Source organism: Perca flavescens, chromosome 19, assembly GCF_004354835.1.
Source record: "Perca flavescens isolate YP-PL-M2 chromosome 19, PFLA_1.0, whole genome shotgun sequence".
Taxonomy (NCBI): Eukaryota; Metazoa; Chordata; class Actinopteri; order Perciformes; family Percidae; genus Perca; species Perca flavescens.
In genome coordinates this window covers 12,633,514-12,652,124 of record NC_041349.1, presented here as the reverse complement: position 1 = coordinate 12,652,124, position 18,611 = coordinate 12,633,514, and the positions used below count along the sequence as shown (strand labels likewise).

The 18,611-nt window shown below is 43.0% G+C and overlaps 1 protein-coding gene across 1 annotated transcript in view; it reads left to right on the top strand.

Annotated features, from left to right (window-relative positions):
• The window catches only part of trpc5a (transient receptor potential cation channel, subfamily C, member 5a), a 138,038-nt gene that overhangs the window by 96,000 nt on the left and 23,427 nt on the right, over positions 1-18,611 (top strand). The window contains exons 10-13 of the mRNA XM_028563633.1: positions 123-321; positions 4,921-5,060; positions 8,900-9,100; positions 15,294-15,415. Coding sequence (XP_028419434.1) covers positions 123-321; positions 4,921-5,060; positions 8,900-9,100; positions 15,294-15,415 — 662 coding nt within the window. The remainder of the gene's footprint in view (positions 1-122; positions 322-4,920; positions 5,061-8,899; positions 9,101-15,293; positions 15,416-18,611) is intronic.

The following is an 18,611-nucleotide window of genomic DNA, read 5'->3' as shown; positions in this document are numbered from 1 at the left end:
CTGAGCGTCAACACAGTCTAACTTATGTCTCTCTGTCGCTTTCTGTTTAAAAAGCTCAAGTACACAAGCACCGTCAGGAATCTCAATGAATGATATGTAAACTTGTGTCTCACCCTCGTCAGATCTACCTGTTGGCTCCAAAGAGCGCTCTGGGGCGCTTCATCAAGAAGCCCTTCATCAAGTTCATCTGTCACACGGCGTCCTACCTGACCTTCCTCTTCCTCCTGCTGCTGGCCTCGCAGCACATTGCCCGGACCAACCTGCACATGCAGGGACCCCCGCCCACCCTCGTCGAGTGGATGATTCTCCCGTGGGTAGTGGGTACGTGCCAAGTTTATTCAACTTCTCACCAGAACTTCTCAAACTCCAACGAAGCTGCTGAAAACATCTGGATGTGAAGTTATATTTTTATTTACGTTTTTTTTTCTAAATGATTCGGTCACACAAAACGAAAATCCAAACTGTATTTGTATCTGTATCTGTTATCCAGATGTGACTTAAATCTTTTTGGGGGATTTTTGTGATCAGACAGATGTCTTCTGTCTGCCCGGGGCAACACCAGTGTTTAAACCCACAGAGTCTGCTCTTCTTCTCTTTACATGCATCTAGTCTGCGTTTTGTTTTTTATTCTGTGATTTTATTTAGAGCCCGACTGATATGGGCTTTTGAGACTGAGACCGGGTTTAGAGGGGAAAAGTTCACCAATTATATGGCAGCTGATATAGTGATTTTTGGAGCTGGAATGAAATTTCTGTGAATTGTTCACCAATATGATTGCATAGGTAATTAGAACTTTGCTTTCTTAAACTTTATTATTGCTGACCAAAGGATTACCCAATGACGCCATTTAGAAATTACCCCAAGTAATTTTCTGCAATATTTTTTTTTTTTTTTTTATATATATATATATATATATATATATATATATATATATATATATATATATATATATATATATATATATATATATATATATATATATATATATATAAATAAATAAATAAGACAACATACGCCAATACAAATGTGTCTGTGATAGGCCGACCGATAAATCAGTTCAGCTCTGATTTTATTTTTCCGTGCAGATAATAGACATCTGTGGAATCCTTAAAATACTGTTTAATATGCATATCCCTGAGCTGGAAAACGGGGAAATGATCCCCAAAGGTCTTTGTGCTGAGGTCCCAGATGGAGCTACAATTAAAGGATTTATTATCGTCACTATACGGCACAGGATTGCACAATGAAATGTAGTTATAGCCAGTGGCGGCTGGTGATAATTATTTTTGGGGGGGCACTTATTTTCGGTGGTGGGTGGGGGGGGGGCAAATAAATACAAAGCAGTACTTTGAAACTGGGCAAAACAACCAGCACAACTTTATTTAAACAACTATGTATTTAAAAAGAGCTTTCAAGATTCAAGTTACAAACATAATAAGATAGTGACTCACTGAGTTTTTTTTAACTCACAACAGAGTAACTGTAACTTAACTGTAAGGTTATATTTTTTCCTGTCTTCATTTAACTCGTAGCTTGGGCATGAAACAAATTGCAGCCATGACTAGTACTACTTTAAAACTTGAGATTATGCAAAATAATCTTTTACCAGAAGTCTAGCATGGCTAAACTAAATGATTCAGTATGGTAATCAAAATCAGTTTGGTAGATAGGCCAATTAAGCCAATTAGGTTCAAACCCAATGTACTCAAACCACAACTTAAATATCAAAAACCTGACAAAGAAAATAAAAATATAAAACCAAATTAACCAAAAACTGAGATCTCTTATTTCATAGAGATAACCAGGGGAATACTAAATCAGTTTGTTCAACCCTGTTTCATTAGGTTGAGTGCACTCAAGTTCCTACCACCACCCTTAGCAGGTAAAACTGTCAATCCTGGCTCCTCAGAGAATAGAGTAGGGAAACGACGTGAAAATCCTGTGAGTAGTGGAGATGATGATGGCGAAGGTCTAGTGAGCGGTAAGAAGATGGTGGTGATGAAGATGAAACCCAGGAGGCAGTATGACGGCGGTGACTTGAGCAGCACAGTTCTGTCTCCCAGTAGAGTCTCACCAAAAAAACAGCCTGCACAAAACGTGAAGAATAATCACTCAGTTGTCCATCGTAACAGTTCACTTGTGTTTCTCCTCAAGATACAACATATTCTTATATACTACACATTTTAACCACATTTCACTTAAACATTTTAGCTTAAACTCAATGTTATTTGTCCATCTTAATTGACTAGCTTATAGAAAACATAACAGTCACAACTAAAGGACGGAAAATACATACGTGTCTAGCTGAATTAACCAACAGCTAAGTTAAAATTTACAACAACAATTTCAATATTAACCATACCCTTTTATCAGGTTCATCAGGTTAGTAGCTAATTCCGACTGGCTTTAAAACACAAATCAAGCAACAATCTCAAGGTTATCAACACCGATAGTAGTAATTTGCTGTTAGCTAGCTAGCAGCTAAGATAACTCACCGGAATATTCAATTCACACGCCGTTTGGACGGGGTCGGCCGCTCCACGACGTTGTATAACTTCTCTTTCACGAATCTCTCCTTGTTTATTGTTGCTAGTTTCCTACTTTAATCAAAGTGGTTAGACTATTTGAGCAACACAAGAGCTACCTGCTGGCGCTACTATTGTGTCCACCTTCTCTCTCCAGTAGCGGCCGGGGGAAGAGTTGAATGACAGGTGTTGAGAACCAATCAGATTGGATAAAATAACATGTCTCCAATTCTGATTCGCCAGGGACGCAGTGAGGTGCGTCCGGAGGAGAATTTCTAAGAAACCAATTAGAGACCAGCTTCAGATCACATGCTGGCCGAAAGTTTAAGGACTCACATACACATCCATTTGGCCGGCGTCCCTGCAGCCCTATGCTGCAGCCAAGAAACCGGAGGAAACATATTAAAACATAGAAAATAGTTAACCGATTAAAGCCAGTTTGTATTAAATGCTGAGGCTCTTACTACCAGTTATGAGTAAACTATTTTATTTTTTATTTTTTATTTCATTTTTATATCATTTTTGTATACATTTATATTTATGGAATTTTTGAAGGGGGTGGCGCCCCAGCGCCCTCTATTGACAAGCCGCCACTGGTTATAGCCCCCTCCATGCTACGCACAGATAATGTATAAACCGATGCAGAACGAGCGATTTCTTTTTCTACGCATTCTTTTTCATTGTCAAAACCTGGCACTTACATTACCCACAATGCAACTCAATCACAGACAGAGAGTCGGGTGTGTTGCACTAGATAGCAACACACCCGACTGCCTGCAGCAGCGAACTACAGAGGTCTTTCAAAATCCACAACCACACATCCACATTTTTTTCCCCACAAATTTCTTCAGCTCCAACCTTTGTTGACTTAAGTGACATGACTTAAAGTAATTCGTCAGACTTCACACAGCTCCCTCTGGAGACACTAAAGGCTTTATGGTACTTAGAGAGAAGTACTCCCTAACACCTGTAAACAGACTTTGAGGTGTAAAAGGCTGAGTTTGAATGATGTATGGCACCACGTCACAATTGTTACTTGTATTTCCTTTTTCTTTCTTGGTGTCTTCTTTTTAAAAAATGTCTCATATCTCAAGTATCTGAAGACTTGAGCAGCTGTCTGTTCTAGACAGTACAACACATAACGTATCATCAAGAGGACTCTGAGTGTGTGAGCGTGTGTGTATGCTGCTATGTGGATGTGTGTGGTCGGATGCTTGTGAATGTGTGGAGGAGGTGGTTGTGTATGTGTGTGTGTGTGTGTGTCTGTGTGTGTGAGTGAGGCTAGGATGAGTGTGAAAATGAGTGATTGCATCTCCATATTCTCTCTCAAAGCTGCCACCAATGATTTCCAAATCATAACCATAATCTCTTGGAAAAATAACAAAACCATCTGTTCTCCTTTGTCTTCTCTTCCACTCTTTGAAACACTCGGCTACAAAACGCTTTTGATACAAAAAGAAACAACAATTGATCATCAGCTGGTTGTATTGCTCATGATAAAAATTAGAGCACATATAGCTCCTTCATTTATGTTGTTCTCGATCAAGGATCAATCGATTTGGAATTTAAGTCTTAAACGCAAAAGAATAAATGTCTAGTTAGGGTGGGCGATTATAAAACGACTATCGATGCGTCTTCAGAATGCTTCTATACATGATTATAAAATAACCCTTTAAAACCTCAAAGTCACACAATAACGCAAACAAATCAACCGAACAAGGCAGCGGAAGAGCAGCAACTCCTGTGTTCTGTGATGTAAAATTACTGTTTTTATCAAAGGAGTCTGGTGGCTTTGGAAAGAGCAGAGATAACGGCTTCAGTTCCCCGTCGTGAAGGGCTGTCTGACAGCAAGGGAAAGCTGTGAAAATATTCTAAATATAGCGTACACTTAAACTGATGTTTTTAAATTTCTAAAGTACATTTAGCTGCTGCCCCCGTCCACAGCAGGACATTGATTAGCTTCCGGGCCTGCTTCTCTAAACTGGGGGCGTGCCGACCTCCATCTACAGTAGGTAGGTGCTACACTGAGTATGGAGAAGTACGTGTCTACACATAATCATAAAAACTCAGGAGAGCAGATATTCTGGGGAGAACAGATGAAATAGAAATTAACTTGTGAATTATTTACAATAAAACCTGACGTTGAATAAAGTCAGTGGGACAGAACAAATGTGTTCGCTCTCTGCTCGCCGCCCGAGGCTGCTGCCAAAAGAAAAAACTATTCAACAAAAGTTTGGTCACGGAGCAGAAAGCGAGCAAACAGAATCCAATGATGGATGACAGTAATGTGCTCACACAAGGATGACGTGTGTGTGTGTGTGTGTGTGTGTGTGTGTGTGTGTGTGTGTGTGTGTGTGTGTGTGTGTGTGTGTGTGTGTGTGTGTGTTTTTTTCAGGGTTCATCTGGGCAGAGATTAAGGAGATGTGGGATGGGGGATTCACAGAGTATATCCACGACTGGTGGAACCTGATGGACTTCGCCATGAACTCCCTCTACCTGGCCACCATATCACTGAAGATAGTGGCCTACGTTAAGGTAAACTACACATTATTTGTCCGACAGCTTTAGTTACTTTTCAGTTGACAGATTTTCATCCCCTCCCTGTCCAGTGAAAACCATGTATCTCCAGATGTGGTGATGTTGAATATTTGTGATGAACTGAAGGATGAAGTGTTCCTTTGTGTGTTGAGAATATCCTCCTTCTTAAACTAAATCAAGTCTTTAAAAAAACCTCTTGGATAAGCTGGAAAATTCGTCGTCACAAATCTGAAAACAGTACCATGGGAAAACCCTGACAAACTTCCGGCCAATTTGAGATTTGCTCTGCAAGTCTGTCTGGCCAAGAGCCCATTCAGGCCCATTTCCATTTTTTCCAAATCGAGGCACCAAACACAACCGTTGAGGCGGGTTTTACACAATGACGACTTTTTGTTTACATTCAACACGACGGCCACTGAAGCGTAGCAACCCGTTGATGCCGCCGTCGCTGCTATGTCATTCGGGTTGGTCTGATTGGTTGAAGGACTATCCATTTGTGCCCAGAGGCACTGTTGGTGACGCCCCTTTCGAAATGAGCTGTGAATGTACCTTCCCCAGACCCACTCTCAGTTACAACTGAGAAGGGTCTGGTGTCAGCCAGGCAATGAAAACAGGGCTGTTTTTCTGACACCAGGAAAACTTAAAAAACTTTTCAGGGATACGTGGTTCTCACAGGACAGCGACGCTACAAACATATGATGATCTTATAGAATATGATGCGTTGTTGTTGATAAAAACTAGCCAACAGTATATAAAGGAGGTAAAATGAGCACTAGACTATATGAACTGACCTTTAAAACAACAAACTGGAGTCATTTCACTTTGACGCAATCATTTTCTCACTTTCACAGCACATTTTTCATCTGTAATGGTACTCCGCATACATACAAGATCTATTTATTTATTAAGAGCCAATAGTGTAATTATACACACACACACACACACACACACACACACATACACACCAGACGGCCGGGCCATCTGCAGCAGCTGTGAGTCACTGATGGTGGCGGGTGGCCCTCCTCCATAGGTCCCACACACACACACACACACACACACACACACACACACACAGTTTTATAAGCACACACATATATACATACAGATATAATTTGTGCACATACACACAACTATATCCTTACATGCATACAGTAACACAAATACAAGGACACACACACACACACACACACACATAAGCATTTAAAATCCTGCTGACAGCCTCTTGCAAAATCTTGCTTTATCATTGTGTGTGTGTGTGTGTATGTGGTCATGTGTGTGACAGACATTTGAGAAAAGGTGCGAGAGAGTCTTTAAATGAAATAGGTGTGCATCCGTGTGCATGTGTGAATGCTAATAGCGGTGGAGCTAACAAGACAGACCTGTGGAAGTATAATGGCTGAATTTAGAATGAGGAAGAGAGCCAAGCACGAGACAACCGCGAGTGAAGTGGAGAGAGAAAATGGTTGTTGGGAGCGTGATGGAGAGTGACAGATAAATGAATAATATAAAGCATTTTATATTGAATGTGACAACCAGAAATAACTGGTCAGTGGGACTGAGGGGACTGAGTGACTTAATAGGATATGTGTTGGCTAGCCCAAAAAATAAAATCTTAAACTCATTCCTAAAACATATTGGGAGTCCAGTGAAAAGAGGCTGGTACAGTAGGGTGGAAATGTGCTCTCTCTTGCGTTTTCAAAGACAAGCTTCAAAATTCAAGACCAACTGCAAGCATTACAGGGAGGCCTGGCTCACACTAACATAGAGGGCATTACAGTGTTGAAGATGGGTCCAGATCAATGCATGTATAACCCTTTTTAAATCATGAAAAGGACTTGACCTTAAGCGCCTGAGAGAAGAGAGAGATAAGACAGAAAAAAGACAGTATGAGAGGATGTTGGAGGCCAGAAAGAGAGAACGATGAAAAACATGGACTCAACTGTAAAGTGCAAAGAGTTAAAAAAAAAAGAGAAAAAAAACATTGTTTTCCATCATTTGAGGTTTGACTGCCGCTCCTTTTTATTGTGTCCCCTCGTTGTGTCCTCTTCTTCTGCTAAATGGCACATTAATTCACATTTTCTTTTGTTGGTTTTCTGTAAATAGGTTGTTTTAGACATTTAAACAAGCGACAAATAATTTTATTTTTTCTGGTGAAGACTGTTTTTATCTCTGTGTTTTCATATTGGCCCACAAAGCATTTAGCCTGGCTTACCACAAAGCCTGGAAGTATACAGAAACAGCTAGATCGACAAAAGTAAAGGTGCATTTTCCCAACTCTGACTTTCCACATCACTTGCTAACTTCAAAAAACACACTCAAAACCCATCTCTTTAAAGCTTCTTTAAACCTACAACCAAATTTCCATTATTTTTTTTAACCTATTTCTATGCTGTTTTGATGCACCTTTTTTAATATTTATCTCTAGTTGTTGTTGTTGTTATACTGATCTTGTCATTGTTTTTTTTGTCTCTACCTTGTAAAGTGGCTTTGAGTACCTTTTAAAGCGCCCATATTATGCTCATTTTCAGGTTCATAACTGTATTTTAAGGTTGTACCAGAATAGGTTTACATGGTTTAATTTTCAAAAAACACCATATTTTTGTTGTACTGCACAGCTCTCTCTCACTACTGCAGATCCTCTTTTCACCTGGTTTCTGTTTTAGCTACCGAGTGAGACCTCTTTTCATTTTCTTCTTCACTACTATCTTTGATTGCACTCGCACATGCTCAGTAGCTCAGATGTAGAGCATGTCAGCTAGCTAACTCTAGAGACAGTAAAAGAGAGCCTGTTTCTCCAACTTTGGTCAGTTACAAGGCAGGATTAGCTGGGAGACTTCTAAATGAGGGCGCACATGTAAGTAGTTCTTTTGTAGATTATGGTGAACTTGTGTATGTTGTAGCAGTGCTTTGCTATTGAGAACGACGTAGCATGCTAGGTTAGCCAGCTCATTTCGGACTGTGACGTCACAGTCCAAACCGATTTTGAACAGCTCACTAGGAGACTGAAGGCAGGACACATTCAGAAACCGTATCTGACTCAAAACAGCATGGATGGATTTTTTTCAAAGTTTGTATGTGTGTGGAAGCACCAGAGACACAAAAGAACACCCTAAATTGCAGAAAAAGTGTTTTTTACATAATATGGGCACTTTAAAGCACTATATAAAATAAATGTATTATTATTATGGTTATTATTATTATTCAATCTTTATGCTAAGCTAACGCGTCCTTAGTCTATATCCACGGCGTTCCACTTCCAGGATTGCTCTGCTCCGCTGAAATTCCGCCGGAAGTCACTCTTTTCGGCCGGATGTCCGTTACCTTCCGCTTTCTTTGTGTTGGAATTTTAAACTCCACATTTATGAGGACTATTACTGCTCCTCAGATCTCTGCAGGGTAAATCCAGACAGCTAGCTAGACTATCTGTCCAATCTGAGTTTTCTGTTGCACGACTAAAACAATCTTTGAATGTACACACGTTCCACCAAAACAAGTTCCTTCCCGAGGCTATTTTGCAATGGCACCAAGGCGCCCTCCGGGGCTTAGCGCTGCCCAAGATGATTGTGATTGGTTAAAAGAAATGCCAATAAACCAGAGCACGTTTTTCTCCCATCCTGGAAAGCCGTGTGGACTAGCCAGACCCTCCTCCGCAGTACTGGGGAGGAAGGTCTGGCAATGCAAGACTAACGCGTCCTAAACTAACCACTGTCTACTGATCAAAGTTTTCATCTAATCTCCTCATCCTTTAAATAAACAAACAAACAAACAAACAAACAAACTTTCCTCCCTTGCCTCCCTCCTCCTCTCCTTTCCCCCCATGTCTCTCCTTCCTCCAGTATAACTCCTCTCGTCCCAGGGAGGAGTGGGAGATGTGGCACCCCACGCTGATAGCCGAGGCTCTGTTTGCCATCGCCAACATCTTCAGCTCGCTCAGACTCATCTCCCTCTTCACTGCCAACTCCCACCTCGGACCACTGCAGATCTCACTGGGCAGGATGCTGCTGGACATCCTCAAGTTCCTCTTCATTTACTGTCTGGTAAGACGTCATTATCTTCCTCACATAGGACACAAAGCTGCGGTTTGAATCGCCCACACACAATATACAGGCTACTTCAAAATTAGCTTGTAGATTCAGTTTTGTGTGTGTGTGTGTGTGTGTCTGTTGTTGCTTCTCAATGTCAGTATTTGGTTTTAAAGGGGACTTATTATGCTTTTCCTTATTTTCTGTCATATATATATATATATATATATATATATATATATATATATATATATATATATATATATATATATATATACATATATAATGTTAGAATGTATGTAACTAAAATGTAACTAACTACATTTACTCATGTTGCACTTAAAGTACAAATGTGAGGTACTTGCACTTTACTTAAGTCGTTGCTGTTTATTCCACTTTCTTTGCTAATGCTACTCTATTATCTACATTTGTCTGACAGCGTTAGTTACTTTACAAATAAATTCATTCAATTTTTGGTAACGCCTTGGCACATGCGGAAGTGACAGTTGTGTTGGTCTGAAATGTGTAGTTCCTGTTCTCTGAAAGTAAAGTGAGCTGCGGTTTAAAACCTCTCCTCCAGCGTCCTTATTATACACAACATTTGGCGACAAAGATGGCTGACTTTTCTCTTCCTCCTCCACCTCCTTTCCTTGCACTTCCCGGTGAGCCAACAATACCGTGGAATTGCTGGCATCAGTCTTTTGAAACGTACATTCAAGCTATGGGATTAGCCGACGTGGGTGCAACTCGGAAAACGGCATTGCTGAGGCACTGTTTGGGAGCCGAGGGACAACGTGTGCTGGAGACGCTAACCGGCGACGGGACAAATACGGATTATGCAGGGACAGTGAAACTTTTGAAAGACCAGTTTGCTGCCCCACAGAGTGCTTTATTGAGACGGTTTATGTTTCGGCAACGGCATCAACTCCCGGGTGAGTCAGTCCATCAGTACGTCTCCAACCTGAAAGGTTTGGCCAGCCATTGTAAATTCGGCGCATTAACATATGAGATGATATGTGATCAACTGATTGAACACACTAAACAGCCTAAAATCAGGGAGACGTTGTTACTGGAATCAGATGATTTGACACTAGCTAAAGCTGTTGCCATTGCATTCCAAATTGAAAGTGCAGCGGAATGTGCAGCCAAGTTAACACAGACAGACTCATCATTAAGTCGAGCAGTACGCCTGAGTGCGCAGTCGCAAGAGCAGCAGCCACAGCAGCAGCAGCCATCTAGCGCTGGTTTGGATGTACCAGACACAGCCCCAGACCCAGTCACGCATCTCACAAGACAACAAGTGCCACGTCAGCGTCAAAGGCAGCGGCGTCTGCTGGATGCTGGTATCATTGAGCCGGTTGATGCTTCGCTATGGATCTCGAATCTGGTTGTGGTCAGAAAGAAAACCGGGGCTCTGCGCGTCTGTGTGGACCTCCGCGCAGTAAACAAAGCAGTTATCCCGGTCAGATACCCATTGCCCACGTCCAAGGAGCTCACGGCACAATTTCACGGCTCTACCGTTTTTTCTAAACTGGATCTCAGAGAGGGATATCTCCAGGTGCCCCTCCACCCTGAAAGCAGAAACCTGACGGCCTTTGTTACACACCTCGGTGTTTTCCGCTACACGAGGATGCCATTTGGCCTTAGTTCCGCCCCCTCCTGCTTCCAAAAGGTCATGACCTCAGTGCTGGCAGGTATACCAGGTGTGGTGATCTACCTTGATGATGTGGTGGTACAGGGTGCTACTGCTGCTATCCATGACAGTCAACCTGCAAAGTGTATTCAAAGCCCTCGCCAAGCACAATCTAACCCTAAATGGCGGAAAATGTGTTTTTGCGGTGCCGGCGATTGAATATGTAGGCTTCCGACTTTCCACTGAGGGCATTTCCCCCCTTCAATCTAATGTGGAGGCCATCCTCTCCGTTCCCGAACCGACATCGGCTGCCCAGCTCACTTCATTCCTGGGCATGACGGGCTACTACATGAAGTTCATGCCTCAGTATTCGGCCATAACGGCCCCACTGCGCCAGCTGCTTCGGAGAGATGTGTCGTGGGTCTGGTCCCTGGAATGCACCAAGGCAGTGCAAACCCTCAAAGCTCAACTCACCTCACCTCCAGTGTTGGCACACTTTGACATATCCAGTCAAACCCTGGTCACCTGTGACGCCTCGGCCATGGCGATTGGGGCTGTACTGTCACAGGTACAGAACGGCATGGAGAGGCCTGTTGCATTCGCTTCCCGGGTTTGAACCAAACTGAACAAGGATATTCGGTCGGGGAGCGGGAGGCCCTCGCTTGCATGTGGGCTTGCGAGAGATGGCACCTCTACCTTTATGGCCGCCAGTTTACACTGAGAACTGACCACCAGGCTTTGACAGCCCTGCTCTCCTCTACTGGCACCGGTCACAAGCCGCTGAGACTGCATCGTTGGTACGACCGCCTTCGCCAATACAACTACACTCTTCAGTTCACCCCAGGCCGGGATAATGTCGTTGCAGACCTTCTCTCTCGGTCAGTGTCTGCCCAGGCCCCACCCGACAGCGTCAACCACATCGAAAGTGAGATTATTCACATGCTACACACGCCGCTCGAGTCCACGGTCACTCTGCAGGAATTGAAGGCAGCCTCAGAGCAGGATCCAGTCATCTCCCAGCTCTGCACCTACATTCGTCAGGGATGGCCAAGGGCGTTGCCAGAGGAGCTGTTAGCCTTCTCTCGGGTCAAGCAGGAGCTCTCTTGTTGGAATGACACATGTGTGGCAAGTGGGCTTTGCACTATGATTCCGGGGGCCCTTCGCACCTGTGTGCTGGCCATGGCACATGAGGGCCACCTGGGCATAGTGAAGCTTAAACAGAGATGCCGCGACCTGGTGTGGTGGCCAGGCATAGACAAAGACATTGAGGCCCTCATTAAAGAATGCCCAGCATGCCTTGTGAGTGGAAAAACCGGCCGCCTACCCCCACCACCCCTGGAACCTTTGGCCTGGCCGTCAAAGCCATGGGAGCATCTGCAGCTAGACATATGCGGCGAGATCCACGGGGCCCCCCACTATCAGTGGTTCCTGGTCGTAGTGTATGACTTACACTCCAATTGGCCTGAGCTGACCACCACTGGCTCTGTCACCTCCCAGGTCATTGTGGACTTTCTGGAGTCCCTCTTCTCCCGCTGGGGCCTTCCACAAACCATTACCACTGACAACGGTCCACAGTTTATTTCTGCGGAGTTTACGTCATACCTAGAGGATAGGGGGATTAGACACATCCGCACGGCCCTGTATCACCCGCAGGCAAATGGCGGGGTGGAACGCTTCCAACAATCCCTGAAAAATGGCCTCAGAGCGCATCAGGCCCAGGGCTGCTCATTTAAACAAGCCAAACTTCTAACACTGCTACATTACCGCGCTACCCAGCACTCAACCACGGAGGTTTCCCCAGCCTCACTCATGCTGGGTAGGGAGTTGCACCTACCCCTGGACAGGCTCCGCCCCACTGCAGGCCAGAACACACTCCCTCCAGTCGAAGCCTCAGTCACCCGCAGTCAGAAGCAGATGAAGCAGTGGTTTGACAAGAAAAAGAGGGTCAAGATACCAGATATCGCTGTGGCAGACTGGGTGAGAGCTCGCCGACCGCACAGGGTGAACAAGATGGCGTCATTTTGGTCCACTCCGCAGCAAGTGGCCCGACGACTGGGACCAGCCACATACCTCCTTGATGATGGCACCCGCCTGCAACGTCAACTCAGAGCAGCGGGGACATAATGCCACCCAGAGAGGAGCAGGAGGACTCCATACCTCAATCAGCCGCACAGCCTGAAGATACTCCCTCGTTGTCATACCCAGTGCCCCCACCACCATCGCCACTGCCCCAGCCCCCAGCCTCCACACCACAGTTTGTCACACCTTCAGCTGTGTGTTCTCCACGGCCAGTGCGTACGAGGGCACGGCCTGATTATCTGAAGGACTTTGTGCCTTGAGTACCTGAATGACTTTGTGTTTCCCTTTCATCTTTGAATTTCCCCCCAGAGAGGGGAAAATGTTATGTCCATTCAGGACAATGTAACCTATGTTCGTTTAGTAACGCCTTGGCGCCTTGGCGAAGTGACAGTTGTGTTGGTCTGAAATGTGTAGTTCCTGTTCTCTGAAAGTAAAGTGAGCTGCGGTTTAAAACCTCTCCTCCAGCGTCCTTATTATACACAACAGTTTTGTTGCAAATTAATCTCACCAAAAGTTTATACAAGTACGGCTAAGATGATTAGTCGATTAACTGAAAATGAATTGGTCTTTTAGGCAAAATTGACCGTTTGCAAAAGCCACGCCACCTAGTTATTGTTATTACGCCCGTCAAACAATTGAGAACCAAACACATAGCTATGGCTGGGTTGAGCTCCATACCTATTGGTATAAGTGATTGGTTTTGGAGTAATGCAGCAGACATATCCTCCAGGGCACGACAGAAAGGGCTGCAATATGCAGTGGAGGGATATGTTCAATAACCATCAACCTCTTGCTAAATTATCTGTGTCGATAGCAAAATGTGCTTGACAGGCTAACAGCTATCAGGCTGCCTGAATTTCCTACGGAATAATAAAGTATTTAATGTTCTAACTTTACTACTTTCGATAATAATACTATATAGAACCACAACTGTTAACTTAAGTCCAGTTTTACAGATTGTAACTGTTATGTACTTAGCTACTTAAACTACTTATGGATAATTGATATGAGTTAGCTCGCTAGCTTTACTTACCTTGGAGCAGACATATGTAGCTATGCTTATTAATCTTCGAGGCATTTAGCTGTGAGTGAGGTCTCCCACACTGCTTAATCCATTGTCGGCATCTTTCCGCTTGGGTCTTGGGCTTTGGAAAGGCGAAAAAACACGACCCCTCCCTCTAAAGTTTTGGGGTACCTGGTGTCAGACTTGCAGGGGCCATAGGCGCATCCCATCTAGCTGAAATCGCAATGTTTGACGTGGCTCCTTCTCCTTAGTTACAGTTGCTGAGCTAGGATTGGACGAGGACCGTTCGAGGGCGGGGTTTTGCGAACGGTCAATTGCCAAACATGAATCGCATATTCAATGTAGCATGGTAATGTTTTGCATTCAGCACGCTAACATGTTACCATTTAGTTCACAGTTTGATGGAAATTCAGTCCTGAATTTTAATGTTTAAAGTGGAAATTATGACCTAAAAGAAAAATCACCAGACTCAATTGATGAAATTAATATATCCGTTTCAAATTCTGTGACTTTCCATGAAATGATTGTAACAGTATTTTCCCTCCATCTTGCACATATTTCCCTATGAACTGAACAACACTCTGCATCTTTGATGATGTAGAGAGCGAGAAAATCCTTCACTGATGGCAGAAGGACACAACAGGCCTATTATAGTTACATCCAGAATTCATTATTCCCTCTCAGGGGAACTCCTAACCCCCAACACAATCCACATGAGAACTGCTCAGCTCCCTGTAGTCCTAAAATCAATCCCAGAGAGCCCCGAGGCGCAGACGCCCCGCTGCTTCATGCCCACTCAGTTGCAGCTGTTACGTAATGCTCCTGTTCCTGTTTGAGAAGAAAGCCTTGTTTCAAAATGCCCTGGAGGAGCAGAGGGTCAGTCCCTGTAACAGAAGTTACTGTTGTGAGATCCAGAACTGCTTCATTTCAAACTAAGAAAAGCTGCTCACATGAGTGCTGAGTGGTTGTTTCCTTAGATACATTGTGTTGGAAATGATCTCTCGTGATATAAAAGTGCGTTCAATTTGTACTCTGAAGTCGCATTTTCGGAGGTCAAAGTCCCCCCCCCCGACCCCGGATTTCCGAGCTCGGACCTCGGGCAACCACGGAGTACCCCGAGCTACAAATCCAACATGGCTGCTTCGTGCATCCTCAGTTGTGAAAGCCGTAGAAATATACTTCTGTGTTATTTGTGTCTCATTAAATCAGTCGTACACACAGTGCTGTCCATATTCTATCTGTGGACATGTTACGCTGTTTGTAATCACAAAAAACTGCGTAATGCGTTGTTATAAACTGGCATTGCTAACAGTGGCTTACTTGGCTAGAGCTAATGAAAATGAAAATCTGACTTGTAAATGGGACGCATTCAACTCCGGTGTGATGTCATTCTCAGCTTCGGCTTCTGAGTTCCAAAGTAAATAAAACGCACTATAAGTGAACATGACCATGCGTGTGTGTTTCCTGTGTAGGTCCTGCTGGCGTTTGCCAATGGTCTGAACCAGCTGTATTTCTACTATGAGACCAAGGCCTCAGAAGAACCCAACAACTGCAAGGGCATCCGTTGTGAGAGGCAGAACAACGCCTTCTCAACGTGAGTGCCCCCCATTAAAATCTCCATGTGTGTGTTTTAATTAACCTGCACCAGTTTGATACACATATTTGGGATGTTTGGATACATTTGTGAAGACTTCATTGGAGTTGTCAAAGGCGACAAATTTACTATTTGAAGGTTTTTAACTTTTCCTGGTTGAAGCCTGCTCATTACTGTTAATGATGTTGATGTTGTTTCACCTCCTGCTCAGGAACAAATTCCCATTTTGTTAAAATATATATATATATATATATATATATATACTGTATATAAAATTAACATGCATGCGTTTTATATTGCATACATTTTGTTTGGTCTTTATGTTTTATAATGTTATATATCTAAATAGCTATACGGCTACTACTTCTTCAGTTGCCATGCCATTTTGTACAGACATTCTTGACTTTATCCTCTAGCAGCACCAGCAGGTTGAAGTTTATTGTTCTGATTGAAATATCTCCACAACTACTGGGCGGGTTGCCATGACATTTGGTTTAGATATTCATGTTCCCCTCAGGATGAATTGTAAAAATGTTTCTTATCCCTTCTAAGATGGTGAACATAGTCAACATTACACCTGCTCTTAAGCCATTTTCTCATATGAATCAAATCATGTCCAGACACTGTCCAAAGTTTCCCTTTCACAGCACCTAACAGGAGATCCATCTCAGACGAGTCCTCGCTTACTGAAAATACTCTGTTTAGTTTAGTTTAGGGTGGCGCCTGGGTAGAGTGTGCACTAGGCAGGACATGACGCGGTCACAGACCCAGTTCGTAATTTGGTCATTAACAACCGAGTCTCTTGCCGTTTTTTTAATTTGTCTGACGATTTCAGCCTTGACCGTTACCCACCGAAGATCCCGAATCTCGTTTTCTCTCCAGTAAGACATTTTTACTGCTGTCTTTGTGTAAATGACCATTCTTCGTCACCCTCAGATCTTTGTTTTCTTCCAGTCGGGTGCCAGCCACATGATAGAAACTCGCCCACTTGCTCGCTGTAAATTCTCCACACAATGACCACATGGACTCATTTGGACAATACACAGACTTTGGACTCGGGAGCTGGCAGGATAAAGTCTGTTTCACGTCCGGTCCAACTGATATCGGACATTTGCATTTTCACATACAGCTCTGCCGGGTAATGTCCAGATAAGTTCAGGATTGCAATGCACATGTGAAAGATGCTTAATTTTTTTATGTATTGTTTCTTAAATTCCACACCTATTTTTCAATATTGAAAATTGTATATATGGTCAAATGTCTGGATTTCTCATCCATTCATTATAAAAGCCCTTCCTGTAGTGTAGTGTCAGGTCTGTAGTTTTGTCTCTGAATGGAAAATAAACCATGGTGTTTGCTCATAACAGCTGTGATAAAATCACAGTGCGATGCAAACGTCCATTTAAATGCAGCCAGTATCGATGGCTGAATACAAGTCCAGTGTGTGTCTAGAGGTTCTGCTTCGACACACACACACACACACACACACACACCCACACAAACACCCACACACACACACACAGACCCTGCTCTTACAGATAATGATATGGAAGTGTTGTTCGGTGTCGAGGAGGAGCTCAGGCCTACTCAGCAGACGTGAAGAATATTAATGTGAGATGTGAGACAGGCAACATTTGCAAAAGCAAGTGGAGGTTTAGCTTATTGAAAGGCCAAGTTTGAATTATGGCTCATATGGCAGGTCTGCATCACACACACACACACACACACACACACACACACACACATCCAGTGTTTCTTTGCTGAGGGAGGCAGAGTGATAGCCAAGTTGAGTCAGGGGGCCACATATTGATGAGGCGTGTGGTTTGTTTTAGATAATAGCCGTATTGATTCCATTACAGTAAAGCGCTCGGGACATTGATAGGAGGCCAAGATCGCACCTTTTTAAAAGTGTACTTATCAGGATTTTGTAATAGAAAAGATAAAGAGAAGTAGGCAAAAGTTGCAAAAATTTACTGAAATCAAATATTTATTTTCAGTGACTTACATTACATCGGCTGTTTTAGGTTTGTGCAAAATGTTCTTATTGCACACGTCTGCAGTTTTTCAGTCAATCAATCAATCAGTCAATCGCTATTTGTATAGCACCAGGCAGCATTGTGGCCCAATGGTTAGCACTGTGGCCTCACAGCAGCAAGAAGGTTCTGGGTTCGAATCCAGGTCGTTTTCTGGAGTTTGTATGTTCTCCCCATGTTTGCGTGGGTTTCCTTAGGGTGCTCCGGTTCCCCCCACCATCAAAAAACATGCACTAGGTTTTCCAGTCAGTGCCCCTGATCAAGGCACTGGCTCAGATCTGGAGTTGGTCCCCGGGCGCTGTAAATGGCTGCCCACTGCTCCCTTGAGGGATGGGATAAATGCAGAGAATGAATTTCGCTACATTTACGTATGTGTATGTGACAATAAAGTACCTTTACCTTTCGTACAGGTTAGTGCAGGTCAAAGCGCTTGACAGATGAGTGACAAGCCGATAATAAGACACAAGTGCAGAGCGTAAGAACAATAGAAAAGACAAAAACAATTCAATAGCTTGAGACCGATGCATGCAGGACTTTAAACAGGATGATGTGTAATAAAATAGATTTAAAATCTATAACAACAGCAATAGTAGTAAAACATGAAATTACATTAAAGAACTAGATAAAGTAGATTGAAAAGAAGAAACAACAATAAAAAAGTATTACAAAATGGATTTTAATGCTATAATAAGAAAACAGTTAAATAAAAGCTAGATAAAAAACCTAATTAAAAAAGATAAATAAAATATAATAATATAAATACTAATTAAAAAAAATGGATATGATAAAATACAATAACATTTTATAACATAAATAGAATAATGTACGTGAATAAAATTCTGTAATGTCTCCAAAACATTCCTAATTAAAAAGCCTGGCTGAATAGGTCGGTTTTAAGTTTACGTTTAAAAACCATTTTGCTGCAGCAGCTGTTTTCAGATCCTCAGACTGTGACGGACAGAGAGTAACACCTTAAAGCTGCCTCACCAAAGGTTGGTTGCCAAAGCACTTGGTTATGTTAGGAAAACATTAAAGTTTGGGTTAAATATTGAAAATGTAATTCAAGGCTGAGCTGAGGCACGAGATGGTTAAAGTCTTTATCAACCTCCTCGCTGAGATGTTGAAAAAGAACACACACTCGGCGGACCTTGATTTGAAAAAAC